Raw genomic sequence first — 19,636 nt, 5'->3', positions numbered from 1 at the left:
GAATGATCAGGGAGGAACTATTATCCTTTTCTTTCTTTATGCTTTGATCAGAAAATGCTGATCTGTTAAAACTCAACTTTGTACAGAAGCAGGTTAATTTTGAAAACACAAGTTTTCTCATGAAGCCAGTGAAAAGCTAATTTGACAGCAACAAAATTGCTGGATTTGTCAGTAAAAATATCTGAATAGTCTGTCAGCTTGCACTCTGCACACGTGGGAGTTCTCATGGTTCACAGAAACATGAAGTTCAGTTTCGACCTTCTAAGAAAGGGAACACCTTTGAAAGCTTTTCTTTCAGAAGACACAAGTTTTCCTCCAAGCCAAATCATGCGCCAGACCCTTTCCAAATGTCTGCACTTTGCACATTTGTCAGCAGCAGAAGGAAGAAATACAGCCTGGGAAATGGCTTAAGCCAAGAACACATAAGCCCACCAAAACCACTGGGGAAGCTTACACCACAAAATAAAAGTTAGATTTGCAAGTTTAGCTACCAAGTCTCTGGGAAAGCAACAGTAGAACATCATTTTTCCTATAATCAGACAATGTTAAAATCAACAAACTTTTGATGAGAGATTCTGGGCATAATTAATGCACTTCAGTAATAACAAACAACTCACTGCATGCATACCTATATGCAGGATTGTACAGACTTGGTTAAATGGAGGGCTCCTGTATAAGGACTTAAAATGCCTTTTTGGCAAATTCAGCACATCAAAGTTTAATAATAATAATAATCATATAGACAAAAAAAAAAAAGAGAACAAAGCAGCTGCAGCTGCACAACACATAAACACATTTAAAAAAAGGAGGACTTGCAGGTCCTTGAAACTGTGGTTAAGCCTCATAAATATCCCAGAGTAAAAATCCAATACACATATGCTTATTGCTGAAATGTCTTCCCAAAGCCCAGAGAAGATGAAATAATTGCTTCATTAATTTACCATGCTTTATAATTCTGAGCTCCAAATCACTTTTATTTATTATCTATCACCATGAGAAATCAATCAAAACACAATTCATAAAAACAGACAAGGAAACTGCAATATGCAGAGCATCTTTTCTTTACTAAGTGAGCTTATATAACACAATTCTCAGGTCCTAAAAATATTTTTCAAATAAAGTACAATTCATTATTTGGGGTTTTACTTTTTATCTATTCCTATAGCACTTCAATGCTTCTTTAAGAGCAGGGCAAAAAGTAGAATAGCTCCTTTGAGCATAAAATATTTGGGATTAAAAAAAGGCATAAATACTACCTACTGAACAAATCAGCCAGACAAAAGAAAAGGAAAAAGGACATCTGTTTATTCTTTCTACAGATCTGAATTTTTTTGTAAAACAGAGTTAAGCATTATATTCAAAACCACAGAAAAAGCCTCTGAGATACAAGTTTATTTTCTTAGTTGAATGGCTGGTTCCAGATCTATTGGATTTTTCTTTTTACTGTATTCCATAGAATGGATCATGGCAAGAAGCAAGGGAAATATAAAAAATATGCATGAAGTAGTATTTCCATTGGATAAACTGCTCAAAAGAAGATAAAATGCTATTCCTAAATGCCCAAGACCAATGTGTGTATACATACTCTCAGATATATACAGATACGTCTACATACTGTATATATCTACACACATATCTACATATGACTGCAGAAATTATGGAGCCAGAAATCCAATTCCAGCCATGGTGTTGTGCCTAATCTCACTGTGTTTCTTCCTGTGCCAGCCTTGTTTACATAGAAGTGTACACGTATTCCTTGGCAAATAGCAGTGCTTTGAAGATTGAGCTGTTGAAGTGTTTTACATGTCCTTTCTCCAGTAAAATAATTCTAATTAGTAAATGCTAATAGATTGTAGTAATTTATTCACTTTTTGCTCACAGGGAAGAAGCAAGACAGTGGCTGCAATTCTGTGTATTTTTTTAATTATCCCAGACATTTAGAATTTTTCCTTCCCCAGTATCTCTAGGGAAAGAAAAAAAAAAAACCCAAAACTCAGAACACAACAACTAGCAATTTCATTTTGTGGTGAGGAATCTACTGTTCAATGTTTTTCCTCCACATTTTATATATTAAATACTTTACTGGTGAAATAATGCAAATCTAGGATACACTTTAATTTTAGATTTCCTTTTCAATTGATAACACTTTGATAGTCTGGGGTCCTGGTCATGCTGTTATTTTTGGGCAACTCCTCCTTTGGTTTGCCACATGGATAACAAATTGTTTAAAAGGCAAAACCTCATTGTTTTAGAGTTGTTATCTAGAGTGTCTCATTGTCTAAAATAAATTGGCTTTCTGGTAATCACATGGTGGTTATTTCACAAGTATGTCTGGTATGTTTCCTGTTTTGGGTTTGCATATCAAAGTGAAGAAAATTCTTAGAAGCCTGTGGTGGATTGGGAGAGATTGAATTGGCAGTTTTATTACAATTCAATATTTTTTCTGACAAAGGCATAGGTAGAGAAGAAAATGGCATTAAGCATAAAAACAGAAATAAAGAGCTTCAGAGGAGTCTTACTGCACCAAAAAAAGTACCATCTCCATCCAAGGATATTTTAGCCCTTCTCCGTGGTATTGTAAGTTGAAGTTCATCTCCTTCTTCTAATTTTGCAATGCCTGGAAAAAGATTTGGAATATCTCAAATACACTCCTTTATAAATGGTACTCAAAAGTCTTTATGTGTCATCTTCCAAATATAAGCAAGGCTTGTTACTTGTGATGACTGTTTTTATCTTTAGGTACAATCTTAGAGTTTACAGCCTATCCAAAGCTGACACTTTACATCCTCTGTGAAGATGGACGATTTCAACCCTGCACTCGGCATAGCAGAGTTCACTTCAGCAAACACAGCAAGAATGTCTACCAGTGGTGTAGCCAGGTTCCTCATGTTATGGTGATGAGACAGTCACAATCAGCATTGACTACTACTGGCCCCAGACTACTCTGTCCCCACACTTCTGGAGGAGGTCTTATGAGCTTTACCAACCTAATGAAGTGACCACACATCAGCTGATCCACTGCAACAGTTTGCCTCCAGCCAGACACACTGGAGCTGATATGATAACCACGAGCATGCTGCCTTCGAGCTGCAGCTGCTGAGCTGAGAACACATCTAATGCCTGCTGTGACACAGCCCAACAGCATGAGAGAAAGCAGTCAGAACTCTTTTTTCCAGGTGAAAACAGAACAGTGGGAATTTGGGAAGCAGGAATCATGACGTGGCAAGACAGAGATCCTAGTTAGGAAAGGGGAGCAGTAATACAGGGGTAAAATCAGAATATAGATGAACTAGCAACATAAGCACCTTCAAAAAAGGGGCAAAAAATCAAAGGAAGTGTTTGGACATCCTCAATTGCCAGGACAAAGTATTTAGTTAGTTAGTCAGTTAGTTGGAATATTTTTTATGGGGGAAAAATGTAGCTGCCTGCCACATCCCATTTGTGTAATGTCATTACTTGCTGACGGTCAACTCCATCCCTCAGTGTCATCCACTTTTTCATAAGGCACTGAAAAAAAAAGTCTTGCTCAAAAATAACCAAAGAGAAAACCCCACCATTAAGGTGGAAAGACAGACAGATAAGAAATTATATATGGGGTTTTATAGGCCTTGACACTAATTCCTGAAATGCTACTGCAGGAATATACACATATATTGACCATTGAGCCTGCTGGACTTACGTTAAATATTTTAATTTGTCTTTCTTGTGGTGCTTCTAATTTGTGCCGTCATAAAGACCACCTTATAGGAATTAACTGTTTTTCATCAAACCAGACTAAAAATCCATCATCCTTTATAAGGAGTTAGAAATGTCACAGTAAGGTACGAAGGTATTGGATGGCTAACATCCATACATGACATTTCAAAGGAGAATATAGCAATTTAATATTTTATTGGGATGACTAAATGTGGAATTCAACTCCTAAGTTAAACTGAGTTCTTCAGTGAGGACAGTAGGAATTCCTCTTGCCTGCCTCAGGCATCTAACTGAAAGCTCCAAAATGTCTAACCACATTACAGAGGCAATGGAGGGAGCAAAATTGTTCAGATCACTGAGCTAGATGCATAATCTCCAGTTGCTGATATTTCATATAAAACTGTATTTTCTGAAAGTGTTCTGTAATTTTTCATTTAGCCAGATCCATGAATGCAAACCCTGTTCTTTATGACTGCTACAACACAATTGCCCCTCACTACAGATTCTAATTGATGTAGCTTTTTATTTGCAAACAAAGAAAAGGAAAATGCAGATATTTACCAGCAGTATAGCAAGAATTATTTGGATAAGACTGTGGCATATTTTGGATGCAGCGAAACAATGTCACCAGGCTGAGATCATCACCAAACACATGAGCCTTCTTCCTCTGTATTAGGTGTCCCATAGCAAATGTTGTGTCTGTATATAAAACCTACAGAAAGAAGAGGTGGAAACTTGAAACTTATTGTATGGAAGCAATAAAAAATCCTGACAAAAGTCAGGTGCTGAAGTGAATTGAGCTTTCTCACCTGGCCATATATGAAAAAATAACCTGTTTCTTTGATGACTATTTTATTTCCTTGTTCTTCTAGGGCTGTTCCACGTTTAAAGCTCAGGAGCCAAGGGACAATGCTTGAATCATCTAAAAGACAAAATAATTTTGGGTGATTGGAAATGTTATTTTCTTCATTTTCACCTGCCGAAAAATAACAAAGGCTGACTTCTAGAGAGAAATTTCAGTCTCCCTAGGTGGATTTCCCCACTGGAAAGATGATATTTGCAAGACCCATCCAGAGACAGGGATCTTCCAGATGCAGGGACCTCCTTGTTGTTTTTTGAAATTTTTTTGTTTGTTGTTGTTGGGTTTTAAAAAAAAATATTTATTTATTTTTTTTTAAATTTGCTGTTAAAACTCAGTTACTGCTTTGAAGTTAGGTAAAATTTGTTGAAACAGTTATCCCATTTAACTATAAATCATGGCACATATTCTTACCTTTCTGTTGGATATCACTTTTGCTGTCAGCAATCAGTTGCAAGCAGGCCTGCAGCACTGCAAAGTGAAAGCATTTTGAAATCAAAGAAACATAAGTCAGTAACAGAATGAACTTATGAAACTACTTTAAGAAAAAAAAAAAGGTCATGGAAGAAATCTCTCAGTCTCACAACTTATTTTAAACCAGAACAGTTTGAACACAGATTTTACTCATATGTACAAAATGAAAATTTCTGTCACAACATATTCTAGATGACTTTCAGAGAGTCAAGTTGGAGGCCTCAGGTAGCAGCACAAGTAACACTTGCTTATTTCCATATCTGGTCCTTATATAACTATGTACAGTAAGTCAAATGAGCTAGAAATCATTAGGTCAATTAAGCTTACTAATTTTCTAAACAAAAGCTTGAAAAAAGCCCCAACCCCACTAATAGACAGCAGATTTTCTCTGTTTGACATATTATTTAGAGAAATTACTTCCTATTTATAATTGCTGTAAAATATTAGTCGTACATACTTTCATAATAAATTCTCAAAGTCCATATATACATACTTTCAATATGTCATCAGATACCTACACTAGATCAACCTATACTAAGAGGGAAAATAGAGAGAGTTAGCAAATTAATGCACCCTTAGCAAATTCAGGCACACATAACAAATAACGTGGTATCTGTCAAAATGTCTTGCTCAAAACTGTAAAGATTGGTGACATTAATGAGAAATTAGATATTTGTTCAGAAAAAAATACTGCAGAATGTTAAAATATAAATTTGTAAGTGAAACAAAGATCTTCCTGCTAAGCATAAGTGTCAGGCAACAGGATAAAAGGAAAAGAAATAGCTGCATTTGCTTGGAGCAGATTTTAATCAAAACATCTGGTTGTTATGTTACTTTGAAGGATGGAAAACCGAGTAGTAATACTTACTTCACTTGACAGAGACCAAATGAATTTATTAGGAGTCAAGAGAAGAAAATTCTGCCATGGATTGCTCTGTTTTGTTGCCACTTTTCAGACAAGAAGTCTGTGGGTTAGATTTGGCCACACAGATTTGGCGATAATGGGGAATGCCATGGATATGTGGGATCCTGTTTCTGCATCTGTCAGTGGCACCCACATGGGCAGCCAAGTGTCCAGTAGCACAAACCTCTTTGTGCACAGCAGGTAGCCAGAGGATTTGGGTGGAAAGAAGTCTCTTTATGTTTCTAAATCTCCTTTTTAAGGAGTCCTTCTTGAAAACAGCAGAGGAGGGCTGGATGCTCACCAGCACTCAGCAGTGCCAACTGGCAGCACAGAAGGATTCAAGTGCACATCTGGGAATGCATCAATTCCAGAACAATCACACAACCTGCAAGCCCTCATGGTAATAGGAATTCTATCATCCAAACTCCTGTCTCCTACACTGAAATGTGTCCTTGAGTCTTTTCTATACACATCAATAATGTAATACAATTTATAGATTTTTCAAACCAAGAATTTAAGGGCATCTGAATTATCTACTTTAAGGCGGAAATAAAAAACCTCAAGCCAACACAAAATTAATAAAGGTATTATACTTCATTCATTTTTCTATCACACTTGTGAGCAAAATAATTTTCTGAAAAATAAACTTCTAAATAAAGTGAAAATGCAATTTTATGGAAACACACAACATCAGGCAAATAATTTCCCAAGTTATTAATTCATTTTGAAACAAAATGTCTTCCTAGTGAATGGAATTTGGTGGTCACCTAGTATTTCAGTAAGCTAAAACAAAATTTCAATTTTTACTTTTAAATTAACTCACTATTGTGGGCACCAAATTTTTCACTAACCAAACAAGAAGAGTTGTGATGATTCCCACTAACCAGCTGCTATCCAGCTGCATGCCAGTGAGCAGTGTCTACAAGGAGTGAAAGCTATGGCTGCTTTAGCAACTCATTAAACTTGCCTGCAAACTTGGTGGGCATTCTTCAAACTATCCTGATTCTCAGTTTGCAAGTGTGGATTTCTGTTTCAGCTGGTTGCAGCACCGAAATTGTAGTCAGCATTGCTGAGAACTGCTCTTAGTAATTAAAATCTGCAAGATCAGTACAGTTTGAGATCATCTCCGTCTTTTTAAAAAAACATTGCAAGTCTGCTTCATTCTAAACACATCAGATCTGCACTTAATCTCCTAAAAAATCTTTCTCTTTTCTTTTAATATATGCAGATATATATAGGAACAAGCCTCCACAGAATATAGTAAGCTTGTTTTTGGAGAAAATGCATGCAATTTTGTCCTTCATGACAAGAGGAACTAGCACAGTGGCCATTTTCCCTAAAGCTACAAGAGACAATATCTAAAAAAGTGCTTGAAGGATTGACCAACAACGTGCTTCAAAAATATGTTCAGAAGCCAAACTGACACATAACTATTTCCCGTATATACAAGTACTTTGACTTCAGTGGAACTATTTACATGCCTAAAATTGAGTAATTTATTGAAAAAAATCCAAGTAAACACTACTACTAAGAAGGAGAAGATATGGAAATACAAAGTACATTTTCTGGGTAAATTATCAGAAATTTTCAGTAAAAAGTAAATATTGCTAAAAAACACCAGCAATTGTACTCCAAGAAGTACCCTCATCTTAAGTGCAATATGAAGAATACATGTATTATAAAATACACATTGAATAGTTGCTATTTAATGTCTTTTAGCCCAGTGTAAGTCAAACCTGAGCAACACCTTTGTAGTCTAGAGGATTTTTGATTAATAATGAAAGCAAAATGCAGGATTAATGCAATACAACTTGAAAATGTGTAAAAATACCTGGACTGAATGTTACCATGAGATCTATCTGTATAAAAGTGTCTTGAAGATGTTAGACAGTCCAGATGCCTTTATAAACCACAGCCAGCACATGCAATGATGTGTTCTCTACTGGCTGAGAAATGCAGTCACAATTTAAAAAAATCTCTACTATCTTTTGCTGAAGAACAGCATATCTCCATGATTTAAGAACTTACATTGATAAAATAAAATTTCCCCTTGCATGTAAACTTTGTTATTTTTAAAATTGCATAATAATTTTAGTATTTTGCAATCTCACTTAATGATCCATCCAAACAAAATTTCAAGTTTAATATTTGTGAGCTCATGCATAAAATGTTAAGTTTTGATATCTGAGGTCTGAGACATTTGTGCTCATTTTTGCTGAAATAAAACCTAGGAAAAACCCTGATGTTGAAAAAAAAAAGAAACAAACCCAGACCTCCTTATACAGGTTCCTTTTTTGTCTAGATCTGTTCTCTGTAGGCTTCCCAAAGCACATTTAAACACCAGACAATTTAATTTATAATGACAAGCATTTTCTTGAAGCATTTGCAGTTTTTCTTCCCTTAACTTCTTGATTTCTCATCACAAGAAGTCTTCTAGTTTTTGCTTGTGCATTTTTATAAACTGGTTTTCATGAACTCTATCACAATAGAAACCTGGACAACTGGTTAATCTGATATTATTTAATAGAGATGCCTTTATATGGCATTAATTATGGATTCAGTCCATCCCTGTATTAAAATGCCCTGATCATAGTTGCATGGATGACTAAGAGCTAACAAACATCTTCAAAGAATTAATAGCATTATTTTGGCCTTCACAGAATTGCCAATAACATGTTACCTTTAGAAAAATAAGGGAAGTGTTTACTATGGATTAAGACTTCTATTATACAGTATACAGCAGAATGTTGGGTTTAAAACTTAGAGCCTATTTGGTGTATTTTTGACTATGCAGTGTTCTGCATAATACACAGCACTGATTTATCCACTCATTCATTCAGTGAAATTCTTAATGTAAAATTGCAGGAATTGCATCAAGTAATTTTCTCTCCCTCTTCATAGAAGGGTCTATTTCCTTTTGAGTTAGACTTTTGCCAGCAGAAACAAATAAGGATAACATATATTTTCAAGAAGTAGGCCTTTCTTTTTCCTTTTTCCTTTTTCCTTTGATTTTAATTTTTATTTCATATTTGACCTCTTCAAACAATGAAATATGAAGTATTGTGAATATTTGGTAAGGGAATTTTATATGTGGCATTTGTTTAAGCTAGTAAAAAAAGCTTACATCTCAATTCAAAGATCACTAAAGTCAAGTACCACTTGTAAAACCTCTTGCCATCCCTCTATCACAGATATCTGAAGTAACAACATACACAGTCAAAACACTTCCAACCAACAAATGTACCAATATTCCAGTACAGCAATTTTATCAAGAGCAATGGCAAAATTCTAACACAATGCTTCGAAGGTAAGAGTTACTTCCCACAGACATGACTGCTATTGGAGTAGAACCTGAAAATTGCTAGTAAAAAAAATGAATTGCCAAATCACATGCCAGGTGACGCAGCCTCATTGATTTGTGGAATTACATAGAATAGCTCCTCAGCTCCTTCATGCATGCAAGGAGTTGGGCAACCTCTGTACACCAAAGCAAATGTAGTCCATGGGGGCTCCACTCTGATCCCAGCATTTGTGCTTACAGAAGGCCTGATTCTCACCTCCCTCAGCCATGGGGATCAGAATCCCACAATAATGATCAGAACGAACCACTGAAGGAGTGTGAAAATGAAACCTGATGTTCGTACTTTGGCTTAGGCAATGGGACCTAAATCTTGTTCCTAGGCTCAAGTGCACATGCAGCTTTTAGGAACACACAGGCAATGCAATCAATAACTGTGAATGAAATATAAAATTCAGGAGAGGTCTTTTCTTGTGCACCAATTTTCCTCCACAGATGAAATTTGCAAAGAGAAAGACAAAAAGAAAAAGTACATCTGTTGAAACGTGTCCTGATATGACATTTGCCAGGAGTGTATGTTTCAAAATCACCCATTACCTCCTACTCATTGCATCAAGAACTCTGGTTCTGACTGCTGACTGTGCAGCTTTATTTGGAATTGATGCTTGAAACACTTCTCTTCAACCTACCCGAGCTGGAAATTTTTTCAAGACACAAAATGTGCAGCTACTGATGACTAATAGTTTTATGCATTAGCACAGACAAATGTAAACTCCACAAAAAAAGAAACAACATTGTGTTAAAGGCACTTTCATTCATTTGTCCTTTTAATTAAAATGCTTCACTTGTATGCATTAAAATGAAAATTCAGTATGCTTAAGAAAGGCTGTAGTAGGTCTAAAAAAAAATGATGGGGCATCCATTCCTGGAATTTGATGATTAAAGTCTAAAAATCCCAGAACTGAACGATAACTGTATTTATAAACAAGACATTAGTTCTATATGTTACTTCTGCTCTCTGTTGGAGCACAAGAGAAGGAATTAGATACCAGTGACATTTCCAAAGATTAACTTTCTAAGGAATTCATCCATATAAAAGTAAAATGATGAGTCAACACTTAATTATGAAATCAGACTTTGAGACCATGCTGAAGCAAAGAGAAGTAGAGCAAGAACAGGCACCTCACTCAGTAGCCTGATTTATTTGTCATTAATACAGAATGAGTGCCACAAATCTGCAGGACAATTTGGAGACTGATGGGATTCTGGAACCCAGATATGAATGTCAAAAGGTCAAAATGAAGGGCCTGTAATTCTGTGTACATGACCAAGTACTAGACTGGATTCAGCACCATGAACAACACCATGTTCTTCTATTTAACTCACTCTGCTAAAACAAAATTTAACATTGACTAGTAGGTTCATGGTCATCAGTGAAATCTGATCTGAGAAAATACAATGTTACTGAATTCTAAAAAAGCTGAATTGTTTGTAATTAGAGTGGGTGGAAAGCTAATTCTAACAGACAACCTTTGATATAAATGCAAGATTTGCAATTTAATTTTTTCTTTTATATATACAAAATATGAGGTTCATGTTCAAAAACATTTTTGTAATAGGTCAGCTTATGTAGTTTTTCCCTTTAAAATGAATGCTCATATTCTGTGTTTTCTTTCATCCATCCTAAATGACTTTAAAGCCACCTGTACCTTAAAAAAAGTTTACCAAAATAAGTAGCCTAATTGAAATTTTATGTGTTACAGGTATGATCAGAGGTGGCTACATGATGAGAAGAATCAAAAGTCTACTCAGAAGCACAGCTGAGGAGCCCCAAACCGGCTCATCTCAAACTGCAATAAGACAAAAGATGAAAGTTATTGTGAAGGAAACTGGATTACTTGCAGAGTACTGATGCTCTAACATTCATTTTAAAAAGTCATCTCCTTATTTTTTATGATATTTTTACTTCAGATCACTTTTTTTTATTTGGGAGTTCCTAGGGTGGGGAGGGCAGGGGAGTTCTGTGGTTCCTGTGGTAGGAAACAGGCTACAAGAAATACAATTTAAGCAATCATGACCTCAGTCCTGTTTGCGAAATCTTTCTTAGCCAAGATCTTGAATCAAAGACTGAAATAGAAATAGAATAAATCTCATATAAACCTATGGATTTTAAGAGATGTCCTAAATTAATGGAGTTTTTTTGAATATTGGAAGTAAGTGGAGTGATTATACTCTAGAACTTTAATTTCATTTAGCTTACTGAAGCTCAAGTGAAATACATTTCATGTTAGTTGCTCACTGAGAAACACATTTTTACGCAAAGCTTCATTTAGTCTTTACCTATCATTTACTCCATTTCAACTTCTCTAAATAGCTTAAGGTATCAGTTAAAATAATATAAAAGTACACATAAGAAGAGTGAACTGATTTAGCAACTCAGGAATATTTTAGTTACTCAGTGCAATTAGTGTATGTGTGCAAACTGGTATAATAAAATTCTTTATTTCATCTTATAAGACCTCATTGTGTTTGTAAAAGTAATGAAATATTTTATACCCAGAGGAAAAAAATATATCCCATTAATATGTCAACTCTATAATACACATCAGAGGTCTTTTATGGAGCAGTCTTCAATGTTCTTTGCAGAACCTTTTGAAAAAGAGAACCAGGACCAAAATAATCTTACTGGGTAGGCATTCCTTTATTAATTTTACTATTTATTGATAGGTTGTTTTAATGTAGAAATGATGCTAAACCTCTGAATTCCTTGTAGTCTGCCTCTTTTGTCAGGTATGAGCCAGCTTTTCTTCTTAAAAGCTCCTATTTCCTTAAAATTCTCATTACTTCTCTCTTTTTTTTTTTTTTGATGAGTATGCTTCCCAGAAAAGTGAATTGGCATTTTTATTAATAGATTTCCCTCCCTAATTTGATCAGAGAGAATTGAACAGTTAAAAATCTGAATGATTTGAAGTTGCCTTTCTCAACTCTAACACATCATGCAGATTTGGGATCTAACATTCAAAGTTTAACCTGCAGATAGCATAAATATCTGGTACCTTAAACAGCATGTCCCTACTCATGGCAGGGTGGTTGGACTACATGCCTTTAAAGATCCCTTCAAAACCAAAACATTCTGTGATTTAACATTCTGTCCTTTAAGAGAAATGCCTATGGTTAACACCATTCATTCACCAATAATTTTGAAAACCAGAACGGGCTCTGGGAGCACAGATCAACTGACAGGAGAAAGAAAAAACAAATCAAACACTCCTGCTTTTCTCTATAGAGTATCCAACAGCAGCACCCCAACCCAATTCATCATCTGGAATTTACCTTTTTCCTCTGTGTTGTCAGCAGACCGCCTGCCCCTGTTTCTACTCCCGTTCCAGATTTCCTTTTGGAAGCTCTCAGCTGCGCCAGCACCAGCAAGCCTGCTCTCCTAGCAAGGAGAAGCAGCAGTCAGTGAGAGCAGCCCCACACTGGTCCATGCCCTGCAAGTCCAAACCCAGCCCTCCAGCTTACCTGCCTGGAGCTAGCTGCAGACACTTGCAGGAAGGAAGAAACAGGGCTACCTGCTTTGTTTGCATCGGGGGACACGAGTGGTTGGTCTAGTGGAGACCTTGCCTGGATGCTGTAGATCAGCTCGCTGCGCAGAGCTTCTAGTTCTGTTTTCAGGATGATAACATGGTAAAGAGACACTGCTGCAAGACAAGAGGACAGGAGCATTGCAAGCCACAGGAATGTGACAGGAAAAAGTCCCGTGGTGCCTGAAACAGCACCAGGGGGGGCAGAGGGAGAGGAGGCGGTATCCTTCTGTTGGATGACGTGCACACAGTCCACGGATTTCATCGCTGCTCTTTCCTTACTAAAGCCAGAGGGAGAGTTCAGCTGTCCCCTTCCGAGGTGCAATCCATGTTAGCAGTTGCTCTCTGAAACTAAGGGCATCCAGAATAAGTGAACAAAACGCCCAGATCATTTCCTGTCATATGAAGCTCTTGATAGCACCATTAGACTTAATGTACACAGTGAACATCTAAGATTCTGTCTTCCCTCTGTTTCCACCTCTCTGTGCTGCATTTTGGAAACGAATACTTTCTCACAAGCTACCTTCCTCCTTTCACTTTCCACCAGTTATTTACGTGGCAGCTTGCTATAGCCATTTCCCATAATCTTTAAATTCAGGCACAGCCAATACCACAGGTGATTTTAAGCCTTATCTAAAAGTGCAGGAACCATGTAAGGTTTCCTGGCAGAAATAATGTGAAGTTTCCTGGCAGAATTTCATCCAGTGGTACTTAAAAGACATACACATATGACAGGCATGTACCTCTGTGTATATGAAGGCATATAGATGTACTCTGTATATATATTATATCCATGTTTATATTCATATCTAAAGTGTCTATATGCCTACAGAGGAGACAAATTATTAAAATTATTTTTTTTCCTTTTCTAAAAAACAATAATGAAAAACATTCCCAGGTATGAGTCACAAATTACAGGTTTCTCAGTTGTATGAAGATGCTAATTCTGCAGATCAGTTCATCACACTAACTTTAAAAGGGATGATATTTTATTAAACTTTTCTAATAAATACAGACTCTCTAAAGAACTCAAGAATCTGCATTAATGCAAAAGGGAACGTGAAGAAGCACAGAGAGGAAATTTGGTGGGGTGGAACTAGAAGTGGTTAAAACTAGGGGATGGAAAAGAATGAGAGAGGGGAAAATAAGAACAAGGTACAAGGGCAAATATTTATTTAGATAATTTAAAATTAAACACAACCCCATACATTAAACATGCATGCTGGCAACACTCAGGTGAATCCTGAGTTTCTGGTATAAGTTAGTCTTTCAAAATTTTATAAGGCTTTTCATCTTAAAACTCTATATTAGGAATTTCTTTCTTCTCTGTAACAGCAAGGATACCTAGACATCTCACATATTTTGCTGTCTTCTCATACAAAAATTCAACTTTTACCCCTTTGTTAAAAGTTCCTGTGGTCTGGGGCAGAAGAAAAATGATAAACAGTATCACAATTATGGCCAAAATCAATGGGTCAACCCCTCTTACCATGTAAGTAAACTTTATCTTCGCAAAAGAGAAAACTTTTACCGGTCAGTCCAAACACTGTGTAATAAATCCTTATGACAACACCTACCAGAGTAGCTCAGATCAAATTAATTCTGTTGAGAAGGAGAAGGAAGAAGGAACAATAATAGAGTGACAGCTTCCGTAGCCTCTCCCTCTTCTGTTTCCTAAGGCCACGAGAAATTTAGTGTGATTATAAGCTTTATCATCTTCCGTTGTGATGCAAGGCACTCTTTTCTTTATTTTGCCACCTCCAGCAACCACACACATCCTGCACAGATAAGTAAATCTGTCCCTAAATGCAAAGGAAAAAATATATATCCTGTATCTTGCACCTAGAAGCCACATAAATACAGTGAGAAATTATATAGAAATCAGTGTGGGGTGAAAAAAATAGAACAACATACCATTTCTGTTCTCACTGTAAAGAGTAAATTAGGCTGTAAATGAGGCTGCATTTTGAAGTAAATTTAATATGAAGTAATGTAGGGGTTTTTTAACAGAATAAGCAATTATTGGTACAAAGCAGACATGCCTTCAAGTATGCCTAGACATCAGAACATTACCAGCCTAGTACTGACTGTTCCAAAAATAAAAAATAATGTGACAGTTGGAAAAGAAGGGCTACTTTAGAAAATGAAACTGAGTGAGAACATGAAAGTTATAAGTAGCTATCCAGGAATACCAAGAAGCTATTGGCCAGTGAGGTCTCTGCTGTCATTAATGTATCAGAAAATATCAGACTGGTATATAAATAGCAGTGCTCTACCCACTTCTAGAAAAAATAGGCTTTTCCCAGCCTCCACAGCCTTTTTAAATGGGGTCACTTTTTGGGCTGACAAAGTAATTGTGGTGAGATAGAGGACGTCTGTAAGACATCCGGCTCCATCTTGCTTATAATTCTGATCAATGACAATTTCAAAGGGGAGATGAGGAAAATCTTAACAGCCCACACATGGGAAATTGTTAAATTCAATAGGTATTTGGAGCTAAGCATCAAAGGGATTCCTCTGTTGGCCACCTTGTGTTCTGTAGATTTATAAGCAGTTATATGGTTTGAAAGAAAGTGTAAGTTCAGACAACTTTGGTGATGACAAAAACAGTGGAACAATAGCTAGTGACAATAAGAGGTCAATCATGAAAACCAGTATGAATTACCTAGAAATATACTTAGTTAAGCAACTTCTAATATAATCAAATGGAGCTTTAGTTAATTGCAGATTGCTAATTGCATCAAAGTGAATCACAAAAATTACTTTTAAAAAAAATCCCAAAAATCACCAAACCCAAAAAAGCCCCCAACCAAATAACAACCCCATGCCAGCTGCAGAGCCTGGAACCTGGAGTCAGTGTCTCAATGTTTGCCACTATGTCTTGTCATAACATACTGTCCTTATGATTCCCCTTGTTGGCAGAGCTGCAAAGCAAAGTCAGTAAGATCAGCACATGCTGCTTCTGCTGTGTTTAGAACTAAGGTGTGACTAAAGAGGACTAAGGGGTGCTCAGATCAGCCTCCCACCAGCAGACATGGGAAGGTGATGATTTCAGCTGAGCACAAGCTCCCAGTGGAATATTCCCGTTGAAATAGAATATACTATTTGGATATATATGCTGCAGGGAAAGAGCACCGTGCTTTTATATTGGCAAAACCTATTTGCATATAGCTAAGACTGACAAAACTGGACTGTGAAAAAGGTCAAAAGTACAGAGTTAATATAATAGACCTAAAGAACTAATCTCAGAAATGGTGTTCAGGTTTTGGCTAGCAGCTTGCTTCTACTGGACTTCTACTCAGCTTTCCTGAAAATCCTTTTGCAAACTTTTGTACCACATCAACAGTTTTGGGCTCAAGAAATACATGCAGCCAGCAAAACTTAGGGGCTGCCTCAAACCAGTTCAAAGCAGTATTTTCAAAACTATCGCTACAAAAGAAAATTTCATTGGATTAAACTGCAGAAAAGTAGCCCTGGCCATCTAACTCTGCAAAAAAATAAGAATAAACCCTTATAATAAAGGTACTCTGAAAATATGGTCTCAATTTGCATACACAGTACATGATCTGTGCATATACCAGTATCTCCTTAACCCAAAGTATGAGCTATGTTGAACACTCAGATTAACTGACTAAAAAAACCTCTGTAGTTTAGGAAAACTATTAAGGAACTATTAAGAAATGCCTTGGTTTATCTAACAATTTTAGTTAACCAAGTCCTTTACTTCCAGGAAAAAGATTAAAAATTTAGGTAAAATTCAAAATAATAAATAAATGAAAACCAAACCCCAACACATTACCACTGAAGATGCTTAAAAGTGAGAGTGTTTCACTACGAGACAGGAAAATGGCATCCTGAACCCATTATTAAGGATTCCTGAACCCAAATTTAAGGCAGTTTAAAACTTCCAAGATGTTACAGGAGAAACAAACCCTGTAATTTTATGCAGGTAGTTAACTTTTTCTATTTTTTTCATTTCCATTATGCAGAGGTTCAGATTAAATTATAAAAATGGGTCCTGCTAATCTGAAAATTTATAAAAGATCAACATTTCATCTGGTGGGGAACCAAGGCAGAGATAGCAACCAATCATACAGGAAATTTGTGGTTTGACCAGAAACTGAATTCTTGATTTCCTGAAATCCAGTTATGTACTTTAACCACAAAAGCATCTTCTTTGTCGGAGAGGAAAAACCCATAATGAAGTTCAATGCACAAAAGAGAAGCAGTTGATATGACTGTGAAGTCTTGCGTAAAAACCCAATTTACTGAAGAAACATCAAAGTTTACTTCAAAACAAATGTTCTGTTTTTAAAAAGGAGGTTGAGCAGATGCTGCAGCCCAGAGATCCAGGCAAGTGTGTTGAAGGCTGCACTAAAAGTACGCCTCCAGTGGCAAGGGTCCAGCTTCACATACTTCTGAAGCAGCGGCAAAATGGTCCCTGCGGCTGTTCCAAGAAAGAGACCATGATATCTCGCCTTACCACACAAGACAGTGCACAGCACAGAAAAGGCTAAGGCTCCGTTCTGAAATTTTCCACTTAATTTCGAGTCCTTTCTGAAGATGGACAAAACAGGAGGACTATTTTAGGGGAGATCAGAATAAATCCTGTATTATAGTTTTCTGCTAATAAAGAGATCTGTATGTAAGTATTCACAGATATCCCTCTGAAATAGTACAAATTCCCTTCAAGAACACTCAATTAGTTCTTTCAGCCATTAACTACAGCTTAAACAGTAGCAAAACCAGGCAGGTTCTGCCTCACAAATGGATCCCAAAAGCACTCTATTTCTCCATACGCCACTCCTGTGGCTGTATATCTTACATCTTATTATTTTAACTTCTAAGAAGCTGTTGAATACCTTTCAAGCAAAGGATGTGTTATACAAACAGTTTAAGCCTTATTTGATAAATTATCTTGTTAAAAGGAAAACAAAAAATTCCATGAGATTTTTCTGAGGCAAAAAGGGTAATATTTTCTCTTTCCATCAACATTTCAAAATTGCCGAGGACAACATAAATGTGTCGGCATATTTTAGGTATGCCATCTTTGCTTCATTCCTTGCTATATATTACTTCTCTAGATATCCAGACAATTTGGGTCCAAATGCATACTACACAAAGTAAACCTACATCTGACTTGCAGCCACTGTCACTTTTTACATCATTATTACAGTGCTTTCAAAGAGAAGAGGAACTGACGCAGAAAGGAAAAACAATTATCATAGGTGTCTTTCAAAGTATGCAGCAGAACCAGCTAGAAAATAATTTTCAAAACATGAAAAATATAAAAAGACAACCCAGGATTTATATACTACAGCAGGTTAATGCCAGCCTCCTCCCCTTCAGCCCCCCCTTCCCCCCTCCATGATGTTACAGCAATTGCTTCTTACTGCCCAGGGAAAAAGGAGCTCTCTCATACAGCTGAAGCCCACTCCTCTTACAGTCTCACTGGCTTTGCTATCCAGCAACATGGAGAACTGCATTTCTCCACCTCTTTGACACTATGCAACTTAACAGATTTTGCACAGATGGGCTGAAAATGCTTTTGTATGATAACAAGATAAACACGGAGTTATGGCCCTTCATGTGGGAGTGGCCGCTTTGCTGCTGCTACAGCCTGGAGACCTTCAATAGGGGGCACAGGACAATGATTCAAGTATTTTCAAAATTTCCTCGTAGCTGTATTTGCTACACTGTCCCTGAGTCCTAGAGGACAGACAGGAAAGGGTTCTCTGCCTGACCTTTCCCTTTGAATTTTTGTAAATAGTTAGCCCTCACTAGACATTAAGTGTAATTCAAACCAGCTGTAGAACTTCCTTTCTTTCTGCCTTCAAGCAGCACAATCAGTTCCTTAGTTACTTGTCAAATAGCAGCAACAGCTCTCTGAACTTGGTATGTGAACATACATTTCTGTCAGCCACCTTGCAGCTTTGCATTATTCAGTTCATTGCATCTCCAGCTGGGAGTGAAACCACGTTCTTTAATACAGTGAAACCAAGTCTGCTCTTAAGCTGCATTGCCTTTCAGAGAAAGAAAAATTGCTGTTTTTCGCAGACATACAAGAGTTATTCTGCCCCCATCCAAGCTGAAGCACAACAAATTAATCACATCAATGTTTTCAAAACAAATCCAGAAAATAATCAGTGTATCTTCCTATCTACTTACAGAGGCAGAACTCGGTACAAAATCTAAAAGACCCTTTGTAGGGTCAAACAAGACATTTAAAGCCCAAGCATGTTCAATATCTTTGGAGCAAATAATTTTTGCTAAGTCAATGGTTCAGCATTTTCTCAAAACCTTATCTGTCTGTACTTGATCTTTTTAACAGACAGCAAGCCTTTGGCCTGGATTTCATTTCATAGAGTCGGGTTGGAAGGGACCTTGAAGATTATCTTGTTCCAAAAACTCTGTCATGGCCAGGGACATCCTCCACTAGATCAAGTTGCTGAGACCTTCATCCAGCCTGGCCTGGAATACTTCCAGGGATGGAGCATCCACAACTTCTCTGGGCAACCTGTTACAGTGCCTCACCACCTTCACAGCAAAGAATTCCCTCCAAATATCTAATCTATACCTACTCTCTTTCAATTGTAAGCCTTTTCCTCTTGTCCTGTCACTTCATGACCTTGTAAAAGCCTCTCCATCTATCTTGTAGCCTCCCTAAGGTACTGTAAAACTCCAATTAGGTCACCCCAAAACCTTTTCTTTTCCAGGCTGGACAGGCCAATTCTCTTAGCTTTTTCTCATAGAAGAGGTGCTCTATCCCTCTAATGAGGTTGGTGGCCCTCCTCTAAACTCCCTCTAACAGCTCCATGTCC

At 36.9% G+C, this 19,636-nt stretch overlaps 1 protein-coding gene across 1 annotated transcript; it reads right to left on the bottom strand.

Annotated features, from left to right (window-relative positions):
• Positions 1–946: 946 nt before the first annotated feature.
• TNFSF13B (TNF superfamily member 13b) lies at positions 947–18,270 on the bottom strand. Its single transcript, XM_059466973.1, has 7 exons — positions 18,209–18,270; positions 12,754–13,166; positions 12,565–12,670; positions 4,970–5,026; positions 4,506–4,618; positions 4,258–4,408; positions 947–2,617 (listed from the first exon to the last, which is right to left on the bottom strand). Exons 2-7 carry the CDS (start codon positions 13,078–13,080, stop codon positions 2,505–2,507), a joined length of 867 nt encoding a protein of 288 aa, XP_059322956.1. The 5' UTR covers positions 13,081–13,166; positions 18,209–18,270; the 3' UTR covers positions 947–2,504.
• Positions 18,271–19,636: the final 1,366 nt, after the last annotated feature.

Source organism: Ammospiza nelsoni, chromosome 2 (genome assembly GCF_027579445.1).
Source record: "Ammospiza nelsoni isolate bAmmNel1 chromosome 2, bAmmNel1.pri, whole genome shotgun sequence".
NCBI lineage: Eukaryota > Metazoa > Chordata > Aves > Passeriformes > Passerellidae > Ammospiza > Ammospiza nelsoni.
This window is presented reverse-complemented; position numbering and strand designations above follow the sequence as displayed.